Genomic DNA, 26,066 nt, shown 5'->3' with positions numbered 1-26,066 from the left:
TTTGTTTTCTTGGTACCTACACACTGTAATTTGGTTTAATTGTCATAGTGTTTGGGTGACTCAGTACTTCAGAAAGCAAAAAAATTGTTCAATAAAACCTAGGAATACCATGCTTTTAATAATTGAGAAACTTGAGTTCCAGTCCTAGATTGGTTATCACTGAGTTGCAGGATCCCAGACAAGTCTTGTTTTCTCTTTAGGTCTTGGTTTCCCCCTTTGTAAAAGAAGTGGGCTTTGCTACATTATTCATGAGTTCACAATTTACATTAATATAAAATGACTAGGCTACCTGGGTGGCTCTGGCAGTTAAGCTTCTACCTTGAGCTCAGGTAATGATCCCAGGGTCCTGGAATCAAGCCCCACATCGGGTTCCCCACTGAACAGGGAATCTACCTCTTCTCCCTCTGCTCCCTCCCCACTACTTGTGCATTGTCTCTCTCTCTCTCTCTTTCTCTCTTTCTCTCTCTCTCTCTCTCTCTTTCTGTCAAATAAATAAAATCTTTAAAAAAATGAAATGACTCTCGGGGGGATGGGGGTGGGAACAGAGTACAATTGGTTTGTGTATCAAATACTTCTTCTCTGGAGCCTGTTTGGAGTCTTTTCTCTCTCTCTGTAACTAGCCCTTTATCAGACACATAACTAGTTAGGCCCATAATGTCTTATTCAGATGAAGATTTGCTGCCTATAACTAGAAGCATTTTGGGTCTGGTATCCTCAAGGCCATCCATCACCAGATTCAACCATTCATTAGGAGGACTAAGAGGATTTATCATGTAAGTCATACTCATTGTTGTGATTTATTATAGTGAAAGGATATTAAGCAAAATCAGCAAAGGGAAAAGGTACCTAGCCAATCCAGGGAAATCAGACACAGCTTCCAGTAGTCTTTCCCAGTGGAGTCCCACAGGGTTTGTTTAATTCCCCTACCAACTAACTGTGACAACACATGTTTTATTAGGAAAGCTCATTAGAGACTCAGTGCTCATGGTTTTTAGTGGGGGCTGGTCACATATGCCTCTGTATCAAAATTCCAAACTTATAGAAGGAAAGCAGCTGTTCAGCTTAAGTACATTGTTTCTCGATTTTAGGGACAGTGAACCATTCTTATTGGGAATGATGGGAACCCTCCCCAAATCCAATTTTCCAGATGACAGCCAAGGACCTTCCCTGCATATAAGTCTTTCTAAGGATAGAAGTTTCAGGCTTGCTATGTTATCTCTTTTCTACACATATAGTAAAACTCAGAGTTTACATCTAGTCTCTTGACTTCTCACTAGCAAGTAAGTCCACATGAATCATCATAAAGAAATGAATTTTGAGAAATAGCTGAAGGTCTATTTCTGGCTTTGCTAATAACAGATTGAGTGACTTTAGTGAAATTGTTTAATTTATTTAAACCTTACTTTTGGGCAGCCCAGGTGGCTCAGCGGTTTAGTGCCACCTTCAACCCAGGGCGTGATCCTGGAGACCTGGGATGGAGTCCCACATCGGGCTCCCTGCATGGCGCCTGCTTCTCCTTCTGCCGGCGTCTCTGCCTCTGTCTCTCTCTCTCTCTGTCTCTCATGAATAAATAAATAAAATCTTTAAAAAATAATAAACCTTACTTTCTTCATCTATGAATTGGAGATAATAAAGCTAATGACATAGGGATTTTGTTGAGAACAAATTATTTTACACACACATTCACATGAAGCATAGCATTACTTGTTCCCAAATCTACTCATTCAACAAATGTTTAGTAAGAACCTGCTATATGTTAAACACTGATACAGTTTGGAGGTGTAGTGTTGAGAAAAAGACATCCTGTAAGACATTTAGGATGTCTTAGCTGGTGGGAGAGACTTTAATCTCAAGTAATAATCGTGAATGTTGATATATAATTTGTGGTAAGTGCCCTGAAAGAGAGGTAGTCAGGGACAGTCTCCTGAAGGAAATGGCCTATTGGAAGAATCTGAAATTTCAATAGCCAGTGACTCCATCAAGAGTTCAGAAGGAGAATTAAATAATGATGTTGTATAGGCCCTTCTCTTTGAATGGGAAGGAGCAGATGCTGTTGGAGAATCAAAAAAGGCCAGGCCATTGGAGCAGAGAGAACAAAGGAGGGAGAGGTAATGGGTGACACTGAAGAGGGGCACAGTTAAGGACCACATTGAGGTGAAGGAGCTTGGGTACCATCCTAAGGGCAACGCAAAGCCATTTAAGGGTATTTAGCAGTGGAATGACATGTTCGGATATCTAAGAGTTTTGAAAAGATCAGTCTGCTTTGTAGAGCTATGAGTGGAGTGGGTTAAATGGGTTTAGGGGGCTGTTGCATATCTGCATTTTCTTGCTAAATTATTTGAATAAATAGCTTCAACCTGAACTGTTTTTACATAGTTTGGGTTTGTATGTGTGTGTTTCAGTCATTACTAGCATCATAAAATCTTGAGAGTTGGAAGAGAAATCAGATTCTTGAGTATATAACTCTGGTAGAGAAAAAGAGTTATAACCTGCTGAGATTTGTACAACTATTGCCTACCTCATCCATGGATTTGTTGAGTAGAAATAAGAAGATACTATTTATGTAGATATATGTAGACCTTAAAATGTGTCAGCCGCTTAGCATATATTAATCGATTTAATTCTTACAGCAAACCTATCGGGCAGGTGTTATTTTACATACATATTATAGATGAGATATTTATGAAACACACATAGCTGACCAATTTCTAACAAATAAATGGTAGAGCTGGGATTTGAACCCAACTACTTGTCTTCAGATTCATATGGCCACCTACAGTAGCAAACCATGACTCCTAGGCCTAATCTGACTCACTGTTTTTGTAGAGAAAGACCAGAAAATTGATAATCCTTTTTTTTTAGTGTTTAAAAAATGAAAAGAGTCAAGACAGACATTATATGTGGTCCACAAAGTCTAACATATTTACTATTGGGACTCCTGGGTGGGCTTGGCTGTTGAGCCCCTGCCTTTGGCTTGGGGAGAGATCCCCTGTTTGGTCCGAGGATCAGGGATTGAGTCCCACATCGGGCTCCCTGTGGGGACCCTGCTTCTCCCTCAATCTGTGTCTCTGCCTCTCTCTCTCTCTCTCTGTGTGTCTCTCATGAATAAATAAATAAAATCTTTAAAAAAATAAAATATTTACTGTTTGTTCTTTTACAGTGAAAGTTTACTAGCCTCTGCCTCTATGCTAACCATTACTAGGAAGATGCAATATGTTCCTTTAGTAGAAAATTGAGAGTTGCTGATCTTTATAGATAAAGGACATATCTGGTTATAAAATGAGTTAGGTGAAAAGTGAGAATAGTATATTTGTAGCTCCTATTTTAGAATTTTTTTCTTGATATTTGCAAATTTAAAATTGAGTACTTGTTTGTGAAGAAATTTTCTTGGAAAAATGAGAGATTTATCCTTCAGTAATGGGTTCAAAGGCAGCTAGTGCTAAGTTACTTAATGTAGTGACTGTCCTTAAGACAAGGACTTTCAGATGAATTTTATGTGCAGCTTTAGCATTTGCAGATGGTATATTAACAAAAATTTTCTATTTTAAGTCCCTGTTTTGCTTTTGAAAAGAAACCTTAGGTCAGCACTAAATATTGATACATTAGGTTAGCACTAAATATTGATAAATTCTGCTCTTATGTCAACAACTATTTGGAGAAAAAAATGACTCTTTAACAATGCGTTCTTTCTGCCCCCAGAACTGTATTAATAAGAGAGAATTTAATAGTGTATTTTGGTTTTTCTAAATAAATTGACTTCTTAGTTTTTAGAGGAATTCTGATATTCACCTGAATTTTTATAGAGAGCTATATATTTAGCCACTTCAGCATATGTTAAATCTTACTATAATGATAGGCATTTGAGGGGATTGTAAAAACAGAAGTTTTTATTTTTTGCCATGGTGTGAATTTTCAGTAATAAATGGTTGTTCTAATCTACCATACTCTATAGATGCATTACATGCTTCTTGTTCATACAAATCATATTAATCTATTTATAATAGGGTCAGATAGTGGCATCAGAAGTTACATTCGGTCACAGTTGAGTTTCTATTTGCCTTTTCTTTGACACTGTTATAGATTGGTTTTGGTAATGGTTGATGGATGCCACTTACTCAAGCCCATTTCCTTTCTCTGTCATCTCACATTATCATTTTGATTGTGGTGGGTGCATTGAGTGAAAAACTAATAATAGTTGTTTAAATTACAATTTTTTTGGTTTGAATATTTCTGCTATTTCATTATTTTTAGATTTGTTTAGACTGTTAAAAGTTTTATATTGAGTATTTTTCTGATTGGAAGTTTAGGGATTGTGCATATAGATTTTTAATTGTAGGAATTTCCAAACATATACAAAAGGAATTCAGTTTTAACAGTGATCACATATAGCCAATCTTAGTTAATCTTTATCCTCCTCCTTCATTGCCTCCGTCAACCTCGGGATAATTTTAAAACAAACTGTAAATACTGTATATTATTTTATTGGGTAAATAGTTAAATATGTGTTTCTAAATTATAAGGACTCTTTGAGGCACGTGGGTGGCTCAGTCTTTTAAGCGGCTACTTGCTGCTCAGGTCATGATCAAGCTCCTGAGATCAAGCCTTGCAGAGGGCTCCCTGCTCAGTGGAAGCCCTCCGCCCACTTGTGCTCTCTAGCTCATTCTCTTTCAAATAAATAAATAAAATCTTTTTAAAAATCAAATTACAAGGACTCTTCAAAAAAAATCAATGCCATTAACACAGTAAAAAAGTTAGCAGTAATTTCTTATATCAACAAACGTCTAATTAGTGTTCAAAATTCCCTAATTTTCTCAGAAATACCTTTCTGCCATTAGTTTTTCAGATCAGGACTCAACTAAACTCCATAGCTTATATTTGGTTGAATTATCTCTTAATTCTGTTAATATACTATATTGGTTTCCCTCCCATTGTTTTTCCTCTTTGCCACTGATTCTATAGGTCAATTGTGAAATCAAGTATGTATCAAATTTAGGTTAAAATTTTAACAAGAATACTTCATAAATAGTGAGCAAGTTAGACTCTTGAATTGATTGGTGAGAACTTGTGAGTAGTACATGTCAATGCTTTTTTTATTGCCCCCAATTAAGATTTATTTAGCATCATAGTAATGATACTGAATAGCATGTAAGAGGAAGCAGATGTTTACATATAATGCTATTAAACATACTTTTCCTTAATAAGATTATTTATTCATCATTTGGTTGTTTTTTTTTGTTTTGTTTTGTTTTGCTTTTTGTAATTAGCAATAATAGTAAGACAACGGGAGTCCTTATTTGGCATAAGATTGCCAGACATAGTCAGACTACACATTTTAAATTTTGCCTTCTGAGTCATTGGATTAGGTAACATTTTTGTCTACTCACTGGTCTGGCCAACATTACTTTTCCTATTAAGGATGTTGAAATCTTTGCTGTTAGTTTTATACTGAAAATGGTAAGTGTCAAAATCCATCTAGTTAAAATCTAAACTTGTAGGTAATTCTTATGATTTATGTAGAAAATATTTATTAAAAATCTGGTGTTCTCTTTCAGAATTTATTGTGAATGGTAATATATCACATTTTCTTATAATTAGTTAAGCCTTGTTTAAAATTCTACAAATGAAGTTTTGTTTTTAAAAAAAGAATAGTTAATTTAAAAAGTACTCTTAAAATATATTTATGTAGAGCCTGAAAACTTTATGAAAGTAACTTAATTTTCCTTGAGTATTACTTCTCATAATGGTGAAAATTATATGAGAAATATCTTTCTCCAAAAAAAACCAAAACCAAAAACCTAAGAATGTTATTTATCTCTATGGAAATGTTTTCCTATTTTTGGTTGACATGAATGTTTGAATCTGTTATTCCTTCATGTGTATTGCACCTACATATTTTATTGTTTTAATTATTTTCAAATTTGGTGGAAAAATACTTTGATTTATATGAAATTGTTTTTAATTCAATTCTATGAGCAGTAATGCTATTTCCAATAATTGCCTATTGCTTAGTTGACTGTTATGAATTGGTGAATTTTTTGTTATTGGTAACAGGCAAGTAAGTCAAATGATATAGCTTAGTGCCTAGAATGTTGAAAAGATGTTAACTTTTGTTTTCTAAGTCTATGGGTTCTCTTATGTCTCAGATTGAAAGAAATGTCCCAGCACTTTTGGTATCTGCTAATGTACTTGTTTCCTTTATACATTTTCCAACATACCTTTTCCTAATAAGGATTGTCCTTAATAGCTTTTATGGATATTTTGAAATGATTGCTTAAATCTACCTCCTCCTACTAATAAGTGGTTTTATGTTGGATAGAAAATAATCATCCATTATGAAATGGTGACTAAAAGCTGTGTATTTTCTAGGGCAGTGCTGATTTTGGTTCCTTTATTTGTTAAAAAAAAAAAAAGGCACTGACAGTGATGTAAGTGTTGTGGCTTTTAGGACTTCATTACACAAATTAATAGGCGGTAGATGGGTAGATTTAATGAGGACTTGAATCACTATTGGGTTGTAAAGTGGGAGCATTTAACCTCTAGGAAAACCATCTTATGTTTGTTCCTTCTGTCTTTGCAGATAAATTATTAGTCATAACTGTAGCAACAAAAGAAAGTGATGGATTCCATCGATTTATGCAGTCGGCTAGATACTTCAATTATACTGTGAAGGTACAGTATATCTTCTAATTCATGGAGATATTAAAATATGTGACTAAACTACATTTTCCATGACAATAACAACGCCACCACCACAATCCACAATCCACACAAGGAAGTTGAAATTTGGTTACATAGTCGCTGAGTTTGTAATTAAAACAAATGGTTGATTGTTTTAAGAGTACATTTTGACCTTATTAATACTATGCCACTTAGACAATAATTTCTTCATACTTGCTAATGCTTTGTATAAACACATTCTGTAAAACAACAGAAAAAATATATTTGTATATATTTATGTTTCTTTTGAGGGGTCATGTACAAGCACAGTGTAACAGATTTGACAGTAATTTTTTTCATTTACTTTGAAGAGTTTTTTTCTGTAATGGATGTGTTTGTCATAGTCTGTTTCTTTGCTTACAGAGAATTGGAAACATGATGGTGAAAGGGATCCCTTTTCTGTCCCATTATTGAGAGTTGCTTTTCCTGTTGTTTGTTTCAGAGGGGTTTGTGAACATTGTAAAAATAGTTTACAAAAATGCTTTTTATTTTAATTTTTAATTCTTTTAAAGATTTTATTTACTTTTTTATTAGAGACAGAGAGAGAGAGAGGCAGAGATACAGGCAGAGGGAGAGAAGCAGGCTCCATGCAGGGAGCCCAGTGTGGGACTCAATCCCACATCCTGGAATCACACCCTGAGCTGGCAGGCAGATGCCTAATCCTTGAGCCAACCAGGTGTCCCACAAAAAGGCTTTTTAGAAGACTGACCTCCAGGAGAATATCTCATTGATAAATAATCAGAGGAAACCTGGGGACTTTGATATAACTAGTGAACTGATTGTGAAGGGCCTTCCTTTTTTATTTACTTCTCTTTTTTTAATAGAGGTCAACCAAGTCTTTTCCACAAATAAGCGGTGGATGGGGGGGTATCCCAAGCAGGAAAACAAACAAACCAACAAACAAAGTGAACATATTTACAAAAAAAAAAACCAAAAATTAAAAACAAAACAAAACAATAAAAACTAACCAACCAAACAAAACACAACTTAAAAACAAAAAGGGAGTAAGATTATTTTGCTTAGAGAAAAACTGAGCTGTTGTAGTATGTAATGTAGAAAAAAAGGTAGTATTTCTTTATTTTTATTTTTATTTTTATTTTTTTAATTCATGATAGACATAGAGAGAGAGAGGCAGAGACACAGGCAGAGGGAGAAGCAGGCTCCATGCCAGGAGCCTGACGTAGGACTCAATCCCCGGACTCCAGGATAGCGCCCTGGGCCAAAGGCAGGCGCTAAACTGCTGAGTCACCCAGGGATCCCCGGTAGTATTCCTTTACATGACCCCTGGGAGACTAGGTACAGATGTTAATATAGAGCAGCTATTAAGGAGGCTAAACACTGCTGGAAAAGAGATCTAGTGTTAAGAACCAGATGTTTAATGCAGGATAAATGATAAACATGTTAGAAGTTTGTTAGGATGGAACGCCTGGGTGGCTAAGTGGTTGAGCACTTGCTTTTGGCACAGGGTGTGATCCGGGAGTCCCAGGATTGAGTCCCACGTCAAGGCTCCATGCAGGGAGCCTGCTTCTCCTTCTGCCTGTGTCTCTGCCTCTCTCTCTCTCTCTCTCTCTCTCTCTCTCTCTCTCTTTCTCTCTCTCTGTGTCTCTCATGAATAAATAAATAAAATCTTTAAAAAAAAGTTTGTTAGGATCGTGGAAAAATATAGTGGTATGTACTGATAGGCATATGGAAGTAACAGAGAAATCAGGGTAAATTAATGCTGAATAATGCTGAAATCCAATAAGGGGGATCTTCAGAGTTTGGACTGGGGAGAGTGTGGGATGTTCCTTATATGTGAAGCACTGTTTGAAGCTTTATATGTTGTATACTGTTGAAACCATGTATATATGTTAGATATAACTTTGTTTCTAGGTAAGGAAAAGGTGCCGCAGGGTACATAGCTATGAAATGTCAGATCTTGGACCCAGCCCATTTGAGTGACTTTTGCTGTCTTCCCAATTATGAAACATAATAGTTCTAAAAGTGTAGACCTTAGACCACCAACATCGGCATCATCTGGGAAATTGTTAGAAAGGAGTTTTTTTTTTTAAAGATTTTGTTTATTCATGACAGACACAAGAGAGAGAGTCAGAGACACAGGCAGAGGGAGAAGCGGGCTCCATGCAGGAAGCCCGATGTGGGACTCAATCCCAGGACTGCAGAATCATGCCCTGAGCCAAAGGCATAGATGCTCAACTGCTGAGCCACCCAGGCATCCCTAGAAAGGAGATTCTTAAGCTTGACATGAGACCTACTAAATTACAAACGCTGGCTATAGGACCCTGCTAGACACAGTAGGACCCTGTATTTTTTTATTATTATTATTATTATTATTATTTTATTATTATTTTAAAATTTGAGAGAGAGAGAACACACACATGAGCAGGAGGGACAACAGGGGAGAGAATCTCAAGCAGACTCCTCACTTTGTGCACAGCCTGATGTGGGGCTCGATATCACGACCCTAAGATCAGGACCTGAGTTGAAACCAAGAGTCAGACAGCTAACAGACAGTGCCACCCAGGTGCCCCAATGCAGTCTGTGTTTTAACAGACCTTCTACATGATTCTGATGCATACTAAAGTCTGACACACTGATGGAGTGGAAAGAAAGTAGAGAATAGAACTTAGCATGGAGTGTTGCACAGACTAGGCTCTTGAATGTGGCTGGTCTGGTATTACTGTGATATTGGAAAAATCCAGAAGGGTTTTGGAGTGGAAGTGTAACAAGTCATAGCGCCAGTGGAGGCCAGTTTTGGGGCAAAAACTAATAATTCTTCTAGGCTAATAATTCTTTTAGACTAGCCCCAATATGAATCCAGATCCACATCAGTTTTGACTTTTGTTAGTCTCTATCCATATTTTATGTTTGGAGAATATGAAAAATTCTTTTCTGTAAGTATCTGAACAGTCATTTCAGGTCATCTTAGATATTCTTCTTTGATACTACACCAAAACTTGTTAAGTGACAGTAACCTGCAATAAAGGTGGTAATGAAGTAATAACTAGAGATCTGAGGCTAATAGGAGCCCCATGGGCTTTGCCAGACAGGTTTATATTTGGTTCAGTGTTTAGTGATATTGGAGCTAATAATATTTATTTTCTAATAAGCAGCAAAACTAAAAGGCAACCTACTAAATGGTAGAAGGTATCTGTAAATGATACATCCAATAAAAGGTTAGGTATCCAAAATATATAAAGAACTAATACAACTCAATATCTCCCCAATAATCCAATTTAAAAAATAGGCAGAAGACGTGAACAGACATTTCTCCAAAGAAGGCATCCAGATAGCCAACACATATATGAAAAGATGCTTAACATCACTCATTATCAGGAAAATGGAAATCAAAACTACAATAAGATACCATCTCACACCAGTCAGAATTCTAAAATAAAAAACAAGGGAACAGTAAGTGTTAGCAAGGATGTGGAGAAAAAGGAACCCTCTCGCACTATTGATGGGAATGCAAAGTGGTGCAGCCACTCTAGAAGATAGTAGGGAGGTTCCTCAAAATATTAAAAATAGAACTACCCTACAACCCAGTAATTGCACTACTGGGTTTTTACCCCCCAAAATACAAACACTAATTCAAAGGGATACATGTCCCTCTATGTTTATAGCAGCATTATTTATAATCACCAAACTATGGAAGCAGCCCAGAGTTTCCATCCACTTCTAATGTGGGAGGCATTAGGTAAACGTCTAAGGCAAGTGAGGAGAACAGCTACAAGTTTAGCTTTGGTTAATGGTGCTTAGGCAATTTCTTACATTGGCAAATTATTATTAAGCTTTTGAGGATAATGTAAGTTTAAGGCTTATAAAGTAAAAAAGGTGACATTTGACCTAATGCCTTCTTTCTTTGAACAACCCATTTGATTCAGTAGGTAAATCACCTAAGGGTCCTGTCCAGAGGTTACTGAGCTTCAGGGACTCTCAGTGTTCATCATACAGATTTTCTGCCAGATTGAAAAGTGTTATGGACAGTTTCTGTATTTTTTAAATTTTATCTGAACAAATAGAAATAAGATATGAGAACTATTATCTGTGCCCCGCCCCCCAAACCACCCTTTGACCTCCTTGGATTAGACTCTGCTTTTGAAATGGTAAAATTGGGAACGATATTTTATGGGGTGAGTAGATAACATTGAAGAATCATGACCTGACTTCTGCATCAAGTGTTTTTCTCTGTAGCACCATGATTCAGTGATTTAGTGAAATGTTTAAAGAGTAGATACTGTGTAATATTGTACAAGCTCCTAATGACTTCTAGCTTTTATGATACTGTGATAACTTGAGTTTTGCTCAGTGATGAATGTTGATTTCATTTATAGGTCCTGGGTCAAGGAGAAGAGTGGAGAGGTGGTGATGGAATTAATAGTATTGGAGGTGGCCAAAAAGTGAGATTAATGAAAGAAGTCATGGAACATTATGCCGATCAAGAGGATTTGGTTGTTTTGTTTACTGAATGGTAAGAGAAATAATCTATAGATTTTTAAGTATACATTAAATTATTTTTAAAAAGTATCAAAATTCAAATTTGGGGATTATAGATTAAATTATTTCATTCATAAGGAATCATTGTTTTAAAAAGTAGGTTTTACTTATAAAGCCGTGGTCTGACATCATTATGTAATCGGTTCACTCTGATGAGACAATGAGAAAACATGGCAGAGTTAGCATTTTTGTGAAATTCATGTTTTAATCCTAACTTGAGATGGAAGAAAGATCATGTTGAGCTTTTCTATTGAGGAGAGTAACTCAGTGGTTTCTGGTCAACCAGGAGGAAACAGATCATGAAAAGTTAAAAGTGAGAAATCAGTGGATTATGGTCAACCAGGAGGAAACAGATCATGAAAAGTTAAAAGTGAGAAATGAGAAAGCCTATTTTTTTTTTTTTTAAAAGAAAAGCCTTTCTAACGTGTGAATATCTTTTGTATATTGTCTTACTTTCCTTCTTGGTTTCGAGTGTCTACTGTCCTTCTTTACCTTCATTCTACAAGTTTTTATATCAAGTTGTCATGAGTCATTACTAGTTGCTACCTTTTTTTTTTTTCCCATTGTTTTTTCTACCTTTTTATTTTTTGGTCATTGATTGCTCATTTCAAATCCCCACGCATTTCCCCCTATAACTTAGGAAAATCTATTTATAACTCTCCCTTATTTTGAAAATCCCAAACCATAAATTATAACAGATAAAAGAAAGAGTAATACTTTTTATGCAAATATAAAAATAAGAAAGGCATAATTTTTGAAATGAAAATAGACATAAAGAAGCCCTAGTGCCATCAACCATTAAAAGTGGGGAGGGTCTGTACACTTGCTTCTTTAGAATTTCCCTAATGTCTCTTAGGAAAGAAATAAAGTTCTGCTTATAGCTAACCTGTTCTTGCAACATGAAATGTGGGATAGCTGGTGTGAGCTTGTGTACTAGGAATTTTATGCAGACTCTATTATTATATATATATATATATATATATATATTTATCCTTAGAAAAAGAGAAGGAAGTTCATAATAACTGTTTAGATTAAATATTGAGTATGTTTTGGTTTAAAATTACTGTGGATTTCAAACAACCATTTTGGTCAGCTTGAATTTACCACATGTACATTTTGATTTTGACTTTGAGGTAAATTCTCCTTGTAAAAGTTGCCACTTATGTGCCGGTAATGGTTTTAGATCCCCAAACCTCCTTTTGTGTTTTCAGAAGAACCTCTGAACCTCTACCTTTACTCTCCTGCTCCATTCCACCTCCTCCCACCCTCCCAGTCTAAGATTTAGCCTTGGAAGTAACTGATTTAATAAGGTGCCAGTCGTTTGTCTTAAGAAAGGGACACTTTGAGGTATCTGAAAACTGCTTGAGATTGTGTTTATTTAGATGATATGTTAAAACCCAGCTTGACAAAAAAGGCAACAGTAGGATTTATTTATTTGAGAAAGGTGGGGGAGGGGTCGAGGGAGAGGAAGAGAGAATCTTTTTTTTCTTAAGATTATATTTATTGGGATCCCTGGGTGGCACAGTGGTTTGGCGCCTGCCTTTGGCCTAGGGCGCGATCCTGGAGACCCGGTATCGAATCCCACGTCGGGCTCTCGGTGCATGGAGCCTGCTTCTCCCTCTGCCTGTTTCTCTGCCTCTCTCTCTCTCTCTGTATGACTATCATAAATAAATAAATAAAAAATTAAAAAAAAAGATTTTATTTATTTATTTGAGGGTGAGTGAGAGAGCACAAGCAGAGGGGCGAGGAGGGGCAGAGGGAGAGGGAGAGGCAGGCTCCCCCTGAGCAGGGAGCACGATGCTGATGCTAGGCTTGTTTCTAGGACCCTGAAATCATGACCTGAGCCGAAGGCAGTTGCTTAACCAACTGAGCCACCCAGGTGTTCCGAGAGAGAGAATCTTAAACAAGTTACTAGACGTGGGGCTCAATCTCACAACCCTGAGATCATGACCTGAGCTGAAATCAAGAGTCAGATGCTCAACTGACTAAGCCACCCAGGTGCCCTTTAGAATACCTCCAAATACTCCCTTGTGCTCTTTAGATAGGTTTTTGTGAATTAATTTGGAAACAATTTTATAACATTGCTTCCATGGGAATATGTATTCTAAACTGACTTTTGGATGAACATTTAAAATGAGAGAGTAGGGAAGCCTGGGTGGCTCTGCAGGTGAGCATCTGCCTTTTGGCCCAGGGTGTGATCCGGGATCGAGTCCCACATCAGGCTCCTTGCAGGGAGCCTGCTTCTTTCTTAGCCTACATCTCTGCCTCTCTCTCTCGCCTCTCTCTCTGTGTCTCTCATGAATAAATAAATAAAAACCTTTTAAAAAATAAAATAATAAAATAAAATTAGAGATTGGATGTTTATAAATGTATTCTATAAGGTAGCATTTATAATATTTAATTTAGATAAAACCAAATATTTGGCAAAGATTTTGGTTCTTAAAATGAAAACTGAAACTATCCATATGAGAGTGTACCACAAATTTTTTCAAGTTATTTCATACTGTAGTATGTATATGTGTATGTAAATATAATTTAAAAAAAACTTGGGAATTAAAAAAACCTCGCATGTTGGCATAATCTTTTTAGAATCATTTACTTAGAAAATTGTCAAAAATTATGTTTTATTGGGTCATTTTGTTAACTGTTTATAAAAATATTTTTATGATTTTGTTGTTACTAAGTATAATTTATATGGGTACATTCTGTAGATGTGACCAGATACTATCTTATTTTATTCCAAGAAGTAAATATTTTATACCTTTTATAGTTAAGATTATGTACACAGTATGCTTGCATTTTATATTGACTTACATAGTTTATGCAGAAGACAGAATAAAAATTTTCTGAAAGCAATGCTTTTCAAGTATGATGGCTATAATTTTAATCAACTATGGCAGGTTTATTTGATGGGCTCCTCCTTCCTGGCAGTGATGACAATTTAAGTGTGCAGACACAAAGAACCTAGTCATTAGCAATGGACAACATTTCATTATATTAGTATGAAGGAAGGCCAAAATACATGAGTTTTTAGTTTCAGTATTGCTTTTTTCTTTTTTTCCTTTTTTGAAAGAAAGGTTGAAATCATTAGCTGTCACTTAAATATATTGTACTGCCATCTGGCTTATCCAGAATAGTCTGAAATATGTTTAGGAATTATGTAGGAAATGAGTGTCTTGTTTTTTTCAAGTTGCTCAAATGTTCTTATTAATATTTACTGAGTATATTAGTGGATATGTTGGAATGAGGAAGAATTAAATTTTATGCAAAAACAGCATTGGATGTTTATATATGTTATCTATCTATTTATCTATCTGTAAATTGATATATGATACTCTTATATGGCATTAATTTGCCTGACTGTATCTGTGTGTACATGTACAAATATTTATTGTGTGTATAATACACACATATATATATATACACATATAATTTTTTCCAAATGAGATTGCCAACTCCTTGAGTTTGTTTTTTTGAGTAAATGTGTATCAAGTATCTGCTATGTGCCAAATATAGTGCTGGCCACTGTGGTTGGAAATGGAGTCAGACAAGGAGGCTGAGTAATACAGAAATCTTGCCCCCGGATATGTTTTTCTATCCACAGCTCTGTACATGTTGTATTTGGCATATCGTAGCTGCATAATAATAAATTTTGGGAATTTTTTAAAGTTTTTTTTAGATTCCCTTATTAATTTAGTGAATACTTACTGTGTGTGTACTAAATATGTGTTAGATTTGAAAGTTCTCATGTTGCAGAGATAAACTTAATTATACAAGCAGAGGGGACTTTTTATTTATTTTAATATTTAATAATTAATATTATTTAATTTTCATTTATTTATTATAATAGTGAAACTTTTCTTTCACTATTTATTTTACCAATAAGGAGACTGACCCTGAAACAACAAATCGTGGTGATTTGGGGCTGCACAGGTAGCTAACAGCTTGAGCGGTTTGATGTCTTGCCAGCATTCCCACCTTGGCTGCCTTCTTTGTTAGGTGTTACTCCAGCACTAGCTACTCAGTCGGGAGGAGGTGACTCTCCAGCCCGACATTGTTTTCATTGACTCCTACCTCTGCTCAGCCTCAGTAAGAATTCTGTATAGGAAATGAAAGTATATACCATTTGGAGGAAAAAGGCTCTCAGTAATAATTTAGTTTTTAAAATAGTACCCACTTTTTAAGAGCTGATTCCTACCCCTTCCTTCAAAACTCTTACAGTAAATGTATTTATCATTCTGTACTATGATTTTGTTGTAATTTATGTTGCAAGTTTAACTGGGCTGTTGTTGTTAGAAAATATTTATTTCTTCTTTTTAAGTAAGCTCCACACCCAACGTGAGGTTCAAACTCGTGACCCTGAGATCAAGAGTTGCATGCTTTACCTTGACTGAGCCAGCCAGGTGTCCCCTGGTTGATAGTTTTGTTTTGTTTTAGTTTTTTTTAAAGATTTTATTTATTTATTTGAGGGAGTGAGTGTGAGCAAGTGAGAGAGAAGGAGCAGAGTGAGAGGGAGAAGCAGACTCCTCGCTGAGCAGGGAGCCCAATATGGGGCTTGATCCTGGGACTCTGGGATCATGACCTGTGCAGAAGGCAGACACTTAACCAACTGAACCACCCAGGCACCCCTGGTTCACAATTTTAGCTGCCCTTTTTTGGAGGGGGGAGAGGGAGTGGTTTCATAGTATTTGGTTTGTGGTATTATCTATGGAAATACAGATATATATTTACAGCAAGAGCATAATTAAGGACAAGAAATATCAGGTATGTTGCTACTTGTGTGATTCAGTTTCATTAGACTTTTAAGTTTTTAACCACTAGCTGCTAATAGTTGGATGATTATAGCTTTTGGATTAGGTTTACATCAGTGATGATGAAGAAAGTGTTGGATTGTGGAGGAACAAATAAATAAAATTAGGGAACTCTTCTGTTGCTTTCTGTTCTGGCTACCCATTAGCCTTTGCTTCTTGTTAAGACTGGGATGACTCATTAATTAATTAATTAATTCATTCATTCAACAAATATTTATTGACTATCCTCAAAATACAAGGCTAGGGGGACTACACATGTGAGTAAAGATGTTAATCTGACATATGAAGGAAGAACAGGCAGTCTAGTATACGGTAGGTATCCCCAGCATGAAAAGCAAGAAATCAAATGTTGCATGAAAGGAGAGAGGAACAGAGCTATGGTAGTTAGAAGGAAGGAAATGCTCTTTTCCATTTAGGTGATCAAGTAGATGAGTTTTTAGGGGGAGGTAAGATTTGAAATAGATCTCGAGTGAATGGTGTGGACCCAGTTGAGAAACGATGTGCTAAGCAGATGGAACATCATGAGTAAACAGATGACAGATCAAATAATTCAGTTTAGTTTCAGAACAGGTTACTTAATAGAAAGTTATTATTGTATTGCTGATTCATTTAGATGTTATTCCAAGGTCAGAGATTGATAAACCGTGGTCCAGCCCACTGCTTGTTTTTATAAATAATTTTTTTGGAACACAGCTATGTTCATTGCTTCTGGCTACTTTTTGCATCACAACTGTAGAATTATGTCCTTGCAATGTAGAAAATACTATCCTCAAAGCCAAAAGTATTTTCTGTAAAAGGCTAGATAGTAAATATTGGCAGAGTACTGCTTTAAACCTAGTTCAGAACCACTGATACAGTCTGGAGGCTGGAATCGTTTTTAGGAGAGTTTGTTAGATAATCCTTATCAGAAGTGAGAAGGAGATAGGTAATGTGGGGGCTGATAGGGTTTTTAAATTAATCTAGTCCAGTGACTTCTAGAAAAGTGGAGAGGATTTGAATGCTGAATAGATTAAGTAGATGGAATCAATAGGATTTGGCGAAATAGTTGATGAAAGAGGCTGTAGAAAGGGAGGAGGCAAGGCTGGAAGAAAGATTTTCACCCTGGGTGACTGGGTGGTTGATGGTGCCACAGAAACAGGAAACACAGAAGGACAAACGCTTGTAAAAGTTTTGAATGACCTGTTGGAGATAGAACGCTGACATGTCTGTTAGAGAACTCAATATGACCACATAAGGTGGGACCTTATGGTTTTTGCAGGACGCAGGAGTATTTACCAGAGTTAACTATGGAAAATTTTATTTTATTCTTCATATTTAAATGGACGAAATTCCCGTGAGAATTATTTTTGTGAGCGTTGTGCATTTTTTTAAAATTTGATTATTTGGGTTACAGTAGCCAAAGTAATTTTAAGTAGAAAAACTTGCTTGCCCTTTGAAAAGTTTCAAATCAATTCAGAAAACTTTTCTAAAGTACTTAAAAAAATGACAATGCCACTAAAATAAGATGGGGAAATTTTAGCAGCCTTAAATTTTTATTCAGTCTTACTTGAATTATGTGAACATAATTTTTGCCTTTACATTTTACTTTAAAATAATTGTTTTTTGTTATGAAGGTAGTACATGCTTATAAACTACTAAATCATAAAAGTAAAAGTTGCCACAAATCCTCCTTTTCAAGTTACTAGCTTTTGCTAATAGTTTGAGATACACAGTATAGATACTGTATCCTTCACTAGGGCTATAAAGACAGAAAATATTCACTTTCCAAATGTGCATTTTTACTTTTAAAGACAAAATGCTGCCTGCAAAATTTCTGAATCACTTGGCCTAAGTCTCCAAACATGTGATTCTCTGACATGGTAAGCCTTATTTTTCATCTCCAGACAGTGTGTTAGGGTGGTTCTGCAACTTAGAGGACAGTCTCTGTCCCAGAGGTTTGATTTATTTGCCTTGCCTCTCATGGCTCAATTACCCATGACATTGGTCTTCTCTCCTAATCCCCTAATATTAAAAAAAAAATATGTCAACAACTAGGAGTCTTCAGGAAAATAACCCTGTTTGAAAAGACAGGATTATCCTAGTGGGCAGAAATCTGAAGTGCTCATACTGAAGAACTAAGTTGTACATATTTATAAGAAAAAGAGGCAATTGATACATTTTTATAAATATTATTTTGTGTAGTCAGATTAATTCAGTTTTTAAATCAACAGAGAAAAGTCAGTTTGAGGTTTTAGTCAGAACACATTTATTCTGATTTAAAATTTATCTTAACATGTGTATATAAAAATAAAATTATTTTTTTAAAGATTTTATTTATTTATTCACGAGAGACAGAGAGAAAGGGAGGCAGAGACAGAAGGAGAAGCAGGGGTCCCCATGGAGGAGGCATCCCGATGTGGGATCCCAGGATCCTGGGATCACAGCCTGAGCCCAAGGCAGATGCCTAATGGACTGAGCCACCCAGGTCCCCCCAAATAAAATTATTTTAAACTACAGATTGGAGGGCACCCCTGGTGGCTCAGTGGTTTAGCGCCTCCTTTAGCCCAGGGCCTGATCCTGGAGACTCAGGATCGAGTCCCACATCGGGCTCCCTGCATGGAGCCTGTGTCTCCCTCTGCCTGTGTCTCTGCCTCTCTCTCTCTCCCTCTCTGTGTCTCTCATGAATAAATAAATAAAATCTTTAAAAATAAATAAAAAAATAAACTACAGATTGGTATAAACTTAAAAGTGAGTTTTTACCTCCTGCCTCTCCTATGACTGGAGTCTCTTTCTTCTAGTAACAATAATGTTAATTTCTAACCTCATTGAATGCTTATAATGTGCCTGATATTCTTAATTTTTATTTTTTTCAAAAAATTTTTTTTTATTTTTTTCAATAACTTGATGAGATAGGTGCTGCCTTCCCCCATTTTCTTCATGAAGAAACTGAAGCATAAAGAGTTTAAGTAACTGGGTTAAGGTAACAGCACATGACAGAGCTGAAATTTAGAAACCCAACTAACGGACTTCAAATTGTATTCTCTGAGTCCCTTTATGAATATGTTATTACTAGTATTAACTGAAGCTTGTCTATTGGTTCCGGAAGAAAGAGAAAACTATGTATCAAAATATGTTTGTATAGATATGTTTTATTTTTGAGATCATATTTTCTGTAACTGAAGAAAAAAAATCATAAAATTAAAATCCTCCAGAACAATATAAAATGAAAAGAAATAGTCTATCTCTCTGATTCCAACCATATTTTTACTTTAAAAAAAAATGGCTGGGCACAATTACTAAATTTAGTTACACATCAGTAACATTTTAACTCTCTTATTTTTTGTTTTGTTTTGCTTTAAGATTCAGAAGTAGACTATATGATGAAGGTGCATGTATGTCAGGTATTTTTTACTTGTAAAGTATAGTTCACCATGAAAGGGAAAGAAAAAGAGGGAAGGAGGAGAGGGGCCGACCTGGAGTTTTTAGAAGCACACCAGTTCCGCTCACATTCCACTGCACAGACTTAGGCATGTGGCCATATCTAGCTTCAGGGTCATCTTTAGCAGGATTCCTGTGGGGTCAGTTAGCATCTCTGCCACAAGTATAAGCTTATACTATTCTTGCTGAAGTATGAAGTAATTTTAAAACTTCATGGGGTTCTTACTTTCATAGAGATGAGCGATAATGTGTTTTATTTTGATAAAATAATTCATATATAGAAAGTCATTAAACGTTGCCTGATGTGTTACCACTATCCTGGCATATTAACAAGCTCTTTGAGAGCGAGTCTGGCTGGGCAAGGCATGTGGAACAGCCGGCCTCCTTACTCCTCCACTCACATATCACAGCAGTGCATCTGGACTATCTGTTGACTCTTGGGAAGACTTGGTGCTGAATTCATGAATGTTAGTTTATTCTTATTGTTTGCTACCTGGGATGTTAGGTCATTAAATTATCATCTTTAGAAACTTTTGGCCAGAGGTTTTCACTCTGATGTGAAAATAATAAAGGATGCAAAAGTATTTGTGATTGTGATAAGAATAAAGAATTTATTGCAGACGGGAAGCATATCAAGCAGTGGCTTTTTACACTTCATATTTTGTTAAGTCATTGTCATTCTGTGAATAATGTCTCCGGAAAAATCAGTGAAACCATAGATATTAAAATAGTGTCAACTTCTAGACAATTTTTTTCAAATTTATTGAGCTTTAAAAAGATGTACTTGTCTGAACACTTTTAAGATTTGAGGCTAAATAGTGATTCAAATATAAATTTATAAAGGTGACACATTTTGTGAAAGATAATCAAATCTTCAGAAATTATAATGAATGGGTACAAAGTAAATTGAAACATCAGGCAGTTGTAATGGCTGCTCTCTCAATGACTGTGTCTATATCATTAAGTTCTATAGCGAGTTATTGACTTTTTAACCTTTCAACACTGATTTAGCATTTGGATTTTGGGGAATACTAAGACGAGTACTAAAAAAATTGTTATTTGGACTTCATTTGCCAACATATGTAAACATTAATAATTTAGTTTAATCTATTTAGTTTAAATTGAGGGAAAATTGGAGGATTCTGTAAATAGTTGGTATTAATCTTCTCTGTTGGATTCTAAATTCTAACTTTATTAGTGATTATTTTTTGGTTTACGTGCCTAAATTCTGATAAGTGTATTTTAAAACTTTTTTTCCCTCCCTCATTAAACAGCTTTAATGTCATATTTGCTGGTGGTCCAGAAGAGGTTCTAAAAAAGTTCCAAAAGTCAAACCACAAAGTGGTCTTTGCAGCAGATGGAATTCTGTGGCCAGATAAAAGACTAGCAGACAAGTATCCCATTGTGCACATTGGGAAACGCTACCTGAATTCGGGAGGTGGGTAAGCTGCTGGCAGAGAAGTTTAATGCTAGTGATTGAAAATTATAAATATTGATGAAACAATCTTTTTTGTATATGTAACTATAGACAATGAAACTTTAAAACACTATTATCTTCTTATTACTATGAAAAATTATATCAATTTAGAATCCATTGTGTAATTTGTGGTTGACAAAAAATTTTCCACATATTGTAGCATGTGATGCTCCTAACAAAATCAAGCAGTGTAAATGTTATCATTTCAAGATTATAAGTGGGAAAACCCATGTTCCCCAAATTTGAATGATTTCTCCTAAAGACATTCAGTTCAAGGAAACACTATAATCTTCTGCTTACAGTTTGAGATTTATCTGGCTCTAGCATAATGGATGTAGTAAGTTCCTTTACTTAGGAAAAAGTTCCTTTACTACAATCATGTGTCTGAAAAAATGGGCATTACTTAATTTTATCTATATTTTAAATTATATCAGAGTAAATGAGTGATTTGTTTTGAAATCCCTAGTCAAAAAGGTTCAGCATTGAATGTTTGGGTATAAAGTGCTGCATTAGCTACTCCACCATGGATTAAAGGAACAAAATTTTCTCTCTCCTTTCAAAAAATAAAATAAAACTTGACTTTGGACATTATTACGACTCCAAAATGTTTTCCTTAGACTGAGATTAATATAAACATATGACCAGAAGACATAACCAAATAGGATGGGGAACATGTTGAACAAGTTGGGTGGAATTTACAAGCCACATTGGGAAAACAGATTTTTTTTTTTGGTGACTTACATGTACATAACTGATACTATTCAGTCTAGTTCAAGTGAGTACTGTTTGAAGTAGCAGCATTTTTGGATTCTAGGCTCTGCTTAAGCCACTTTTGGCAAGGAAATCTTTAGCAAGTAATATAGTTTCTCTGGGATGACTCTATTCCAGCTCTCCTTACTTGCAAAATATTTTAGCAACCCATTCCTGTAGATGTACCTTGGAAGTTTGTCAGCCCATTGTAAATACTGCCCTTGTGAAACCTTAAATTCCAGTTTGTATTGCGTAGTTTCAACTTACTTTTTCTCTCCATCTCAGTACAACCAAAGTTTTTTGTTTGGGGATCTCTTGACCATTTTATATTTCTCCCAATCTATCTACCACTTTTGGATTTTACTTCTATATTCAAGTCAGAACCTAGATTTTCTCAGGTTGGTCACTCCGACCCCATCACCTTAGCTAGCAGTCTTTTCCTCTTACATTTACTCACTGACAAAGGTTCTCCCTAGATTGTTCCCCACTCTTGATGTCTCTGTCTGAACCCTTGGTTATGGATTAGTGCCACTTCTACCTCCAGACTGTCAGGCTCTCAGTAACACATGGCTAGCTTTTAACTTATCCGAAGTCCTGGATAGTTTAAAAGGCATTTAGCTATAGACCTCTGGGAGAAGTTTTATTTCATATCTACTAATTTTTCTAAACATGACATATGTAGTAAATTATCATATGTAAATTCATCTAGATGGTGAAATATCTCTTTAGGAATCTAAATTTCAGACAGATGCACAGTACTATGAAAACAGCAGAAAACCAGCAAGTGAGTGCCTTTGTGAACAAGTATAATCAAGGGAAAGGTGCTTTTAAGTGGGAAAGAGATCATATAAGGACGTCGAAACATGATTTTTATGCTATCTGTAGTCATAATAATTAAAGTGATTCTAAATATATTCAACAAAAGATTATATAATTTCATAAAAGGTATATTGAGAGTTATTTAAGGGATAGAGTTTGTTTATGGTTATATAAACTTATGGAAAGAAAATGTATTTATCAGGAAAATTTCAGAATATTATAAACTTTATTAGTTTTGAAATAATATGGCAGTTTTTAATTAAAAATATAAATCATGAAATCTCACATACTGTGAAAATGGAATTTCTTTTCAATATTGAAGTAGATTTATAAAAAGGATAAGGAAATGTAATTTTTGAAAAACAGTAATATAAGCTATTGGAAAATGTCATATGCTACTACTTGGACATATTTTCATCACAGTAGATTGGTTATAAGAATTAAGAATGCCCTATTTTTCAGTGTTTTATGATCTTTTAGTTTGATGAAAATAACAAAAATGAGCAACCAGTGATTGGTTTAAGCATGTTTTCATTTTGTCTTCTCTAGGTAATACTAATATCGCCAGACTTCTTTCTTTTCATTCTTTTATTCCTATGAGGAAATTTTAAATTTGAGAGTAAAAAAATAAGTTTTCTTTCAGTTCACAGGAGTAACATTGGTTCCTTTTAAAAAGTATTGCATGTCAATGAAACATAGCAGTTTGGCTGCATTTCTGAAATGCAGAGGAAAATTCAAACAGGGGAAAAATGATCCTGTTGTCTGTGTCTTTTATAGACAACTGTTACTGGCAAATTTAATGCTTATGCTTGAAGGCCAAGGAGAACAATCCAATTTTAGACTTCCTTTCTCCAGAGTATGACACATAAAATCTAGCCAGAAAATGGTTTAGCAGGTACAATAATGACTAGTTCAAGGAAAGGAAAAATTCCCAAAATGTCCTAGATATAGAATTTCTTTGAGATGTTTGCAGTCAGTGACATTTCCAACATTCCTTTGATTTTGCTAGTATCACTGGCACTGACACTGAAACCACTGTAGTAGAGATTTTTTTTTTTCCAGAAACAGTGAATCCTCTCCAAAGGATCCAAGAAAGAACATTTTAGAAGGTCAGGAAGAAAATTCTTGTCTTATTCTGTTCTTTTCCTAGTAATTTTTTCCCTTAGGAGCCTTGGAAAACATTAATCCTTCTCTTGTGTCCATTAATTTTGAGGATGTGTTTATTCAAAAAGAGTCTTTGATTTGCAGTTGGTGGTAAAAACTCACTCTATTATAGTTTATATATAAAATAGAGGATGTTCAATAACTTATTTCTTTCATGGTGAACTGTAAAATTCCAACCTAAAGATTAGGCCTAATGGCTTTACAACTCTGTGCAACTGGTCAATGGAATTAATACACACAAGTTTTGGTTTTTAACTACTTGATTCTCTAATCTCTCTCTGTTATATTGCAGGATTTATTGGTTATGCTCCGAATATCAACCAGATAGTTCAACAGTGGAATCTCCAGGATAATGATGATGACCAGCTATTTTACACCAAAATTTACATTGATCCACTGAAGAGGGTATGTAACAGCTTCCATATTCAGTGTAATCTATTTTTTAAGGTTTAAGATGGCTACTGTAGCTCCACCATGCATCCATATTCTAGGCAGTTATCAGATAGAATAGCAAATAAAGAGCCATCTCAGATGTGTCAACTCTCTTTAAATAACATTTCTAGAAAAAAAAATTCTCTTTTCTTGGACCAAAACATATCTATGTGGCTATGAACAATATGCAAAGAAAATGTCCTCTGTTTTAAGCAAAAATCGCCTATTGAAAATCTGAGTTCTATTAATAGGAGGGGAATGGAGGGAACAATAACTGTGTGTTATCAGCCCTTGAAAGAATATTCCTGAGATTGAATTAAATGAAACTTTGGAGAAAAAGTAAAACCAAAGTTCTCTAATTTGAGAATATTTTTAATATATTTACATAATGTAAGTTAATGTTGCATAAATTCACTGGGTAACTGATATAGTTCTAAAATTTACTGAATTATATAATTTGTGGGTGCTGTTATTGGAAACATGTTTTTTTAAGTATATTTTATGGTGAGTTTGCAACTCTAGCTGCTTCTGTTTCTTAGATAAATATTTCAGTCATCTAAGTATTTTCATTAGACACTTAATACTTAAGAAACTTTATTCTTAAAATGTTTATTTTTCTTCATCTCCATTTTTTTTGCTCTTATGTGCCTGACACAGCAAGCCTGAGGACTTGCTCTTTCATCTGGGAGGAGAAACCTACTCTTGGCATAAGTACTAGTCCATGCAGCATGATGGTTGTCTTTCTCGGTGTAATTCAACTGTGAAAGTACTTTGAGTCTTATTTAGTTTTTTCTGCTTCAGGATGCTTTCTCTGAAATCTCACTGTTGAGTTTGTAGTATTTTTAGTTGTATAAATCATGTTTAAGATTCTCTCTAAGCATAAAATTTTATCTGGTTAGCATGTGTCCTAGTATACTTAGTTTGTCATAACAAAATATCATAGACTGGGTGACTTAAACAATAGAACTGCATTTTTCAGAGTTCTGGAGGCTGTGAGTCCTAGATCAGGGCTCCAGCATCGTTGGTTTCTGGTGAAGACTCTTTCTGGTTTGTAGACCATAGCCACCTTCTTGCCATGTCCTCACATGCTGAAGAGAGAGACACACAGAGACACAAAGACACACACACACACACACACACACACACACACACAGACACACACACACACACACAGAGTGTTCAAGCTCTTTGGTGTCTCTTCTTCTATAGGCACTAATTCTGTCATGAGAGTACTGCTCTGATGGCCTCAGTTTAACCCTAATTACCTCCCAAAGGCCCTGTCTCCAAATATCGTCACATATGAGTTAGGACTTTATATGAATTTTGAGGCGATGCAAACATTCAATCTCTAACAATATACAAAGTCAATTTTAGGAATAATATTACTACAGAAATGTAGCTGAAAAACTGGTCCATTGAGAATCATAAAGTTTGAAGCAGATTAATCCGTATGATTATGTTGATTAATTATATACCTATTGTAGCAGTCAGATAGGGGATTATGCTGCAATAATAACCCCAACCTTAAGAGCTTAACACAGCAGAGGTCTGTTTCTCCTGCTATGTGTCCATTCTAGGTCAGCAGAGGGTTTCTGCTTATGTTGTCATTTGGGGATTCAAGCTGTTGGAGCAGCTGTCTTAGTCTTACCAGTTCATGTGCCAAAGGGCATACTTAGGGTTTCAAACCGGAAGCTCCATGCTCCAGGTTAGAAGTGATTCATTTAACTTCTGCTAAAAATTCACTGGTCAGAATTAGTCATAAGGTAGAGAAGTGGAACTGTTTGGAGAATAGCATGAATCCTTTGCCGTTCCCTTTATCCTTTAATTCAACTATAAAATTACAGTCTTTCTTTCTGAAGAGTATTGCTGGAATAATTTACAAACAGTATCTTTAGGGGTCACCTGGGTGGCTTAGAGGTTGAGCAACTGCCTTTGGCTTTGGTGGTGATCCCAGGGTCCTGGGATCGAGTCCCACATCGGGC

The 26,066-nt window shown here is 35.4% G+C and overlaps 1 protein-coding gene across 2 annotated transcripts in view; it reads left to right on the top strand.

Moving 5' to 3' along the window:
- PLOD2 (procollagen-lysine,2-oxoglutarate 5-dioxygenase 2) overlaps nucleotides 1-26,066 on the top strand; it is a 92,892-nt gene that overhangs the window by 35,875 nt on the left and 30,951 nt on the right. For both annotated transcript variants that reach the window (XM_072727075.1, XM_072727074.1), the window contains exons 2-5: nucleotides 6,578-6,669; nucleotides 11,052-11,188; nucleotides 20,717-20,880; nucleotides 23,945-24,057. In XM_072727075.1, the coding sequence (XP_072583176.1) occupies nucleotides 6,578-6,669; nucleotides 11,052-11,188; nucleotides 20,717-20,880; nucleotides 23,945-24,057 (506 nt within the window). The remainder of the gene's footprint in view (nucleotides 1-6,577; nucleotides 6,670-11,051; nucleotides 11,189-20,716; nucleotides 20,881-23,944; nucleotides 24,058-26,066) is intronic.

The sequence above is a fragment of the Vulpes vulpes genome, chromosome 11 (genome assembly GCF_048418805.1).
Source record: "Vulpes vulpes isolate BD-2025 chromosome 11, VulVul3, whole genome shotgun sequence".
Taxonomy (NCBI): Eukaryota; Metazoa; Chordata; class Mammalia; order Carnivora; family Canidae; genus Vulpes; species Vulpes vulpes.
Note: the sequence above shows the minus strand (reverse complement) of the source record. Positions and strands in the feature narration are given on the sequence as shown.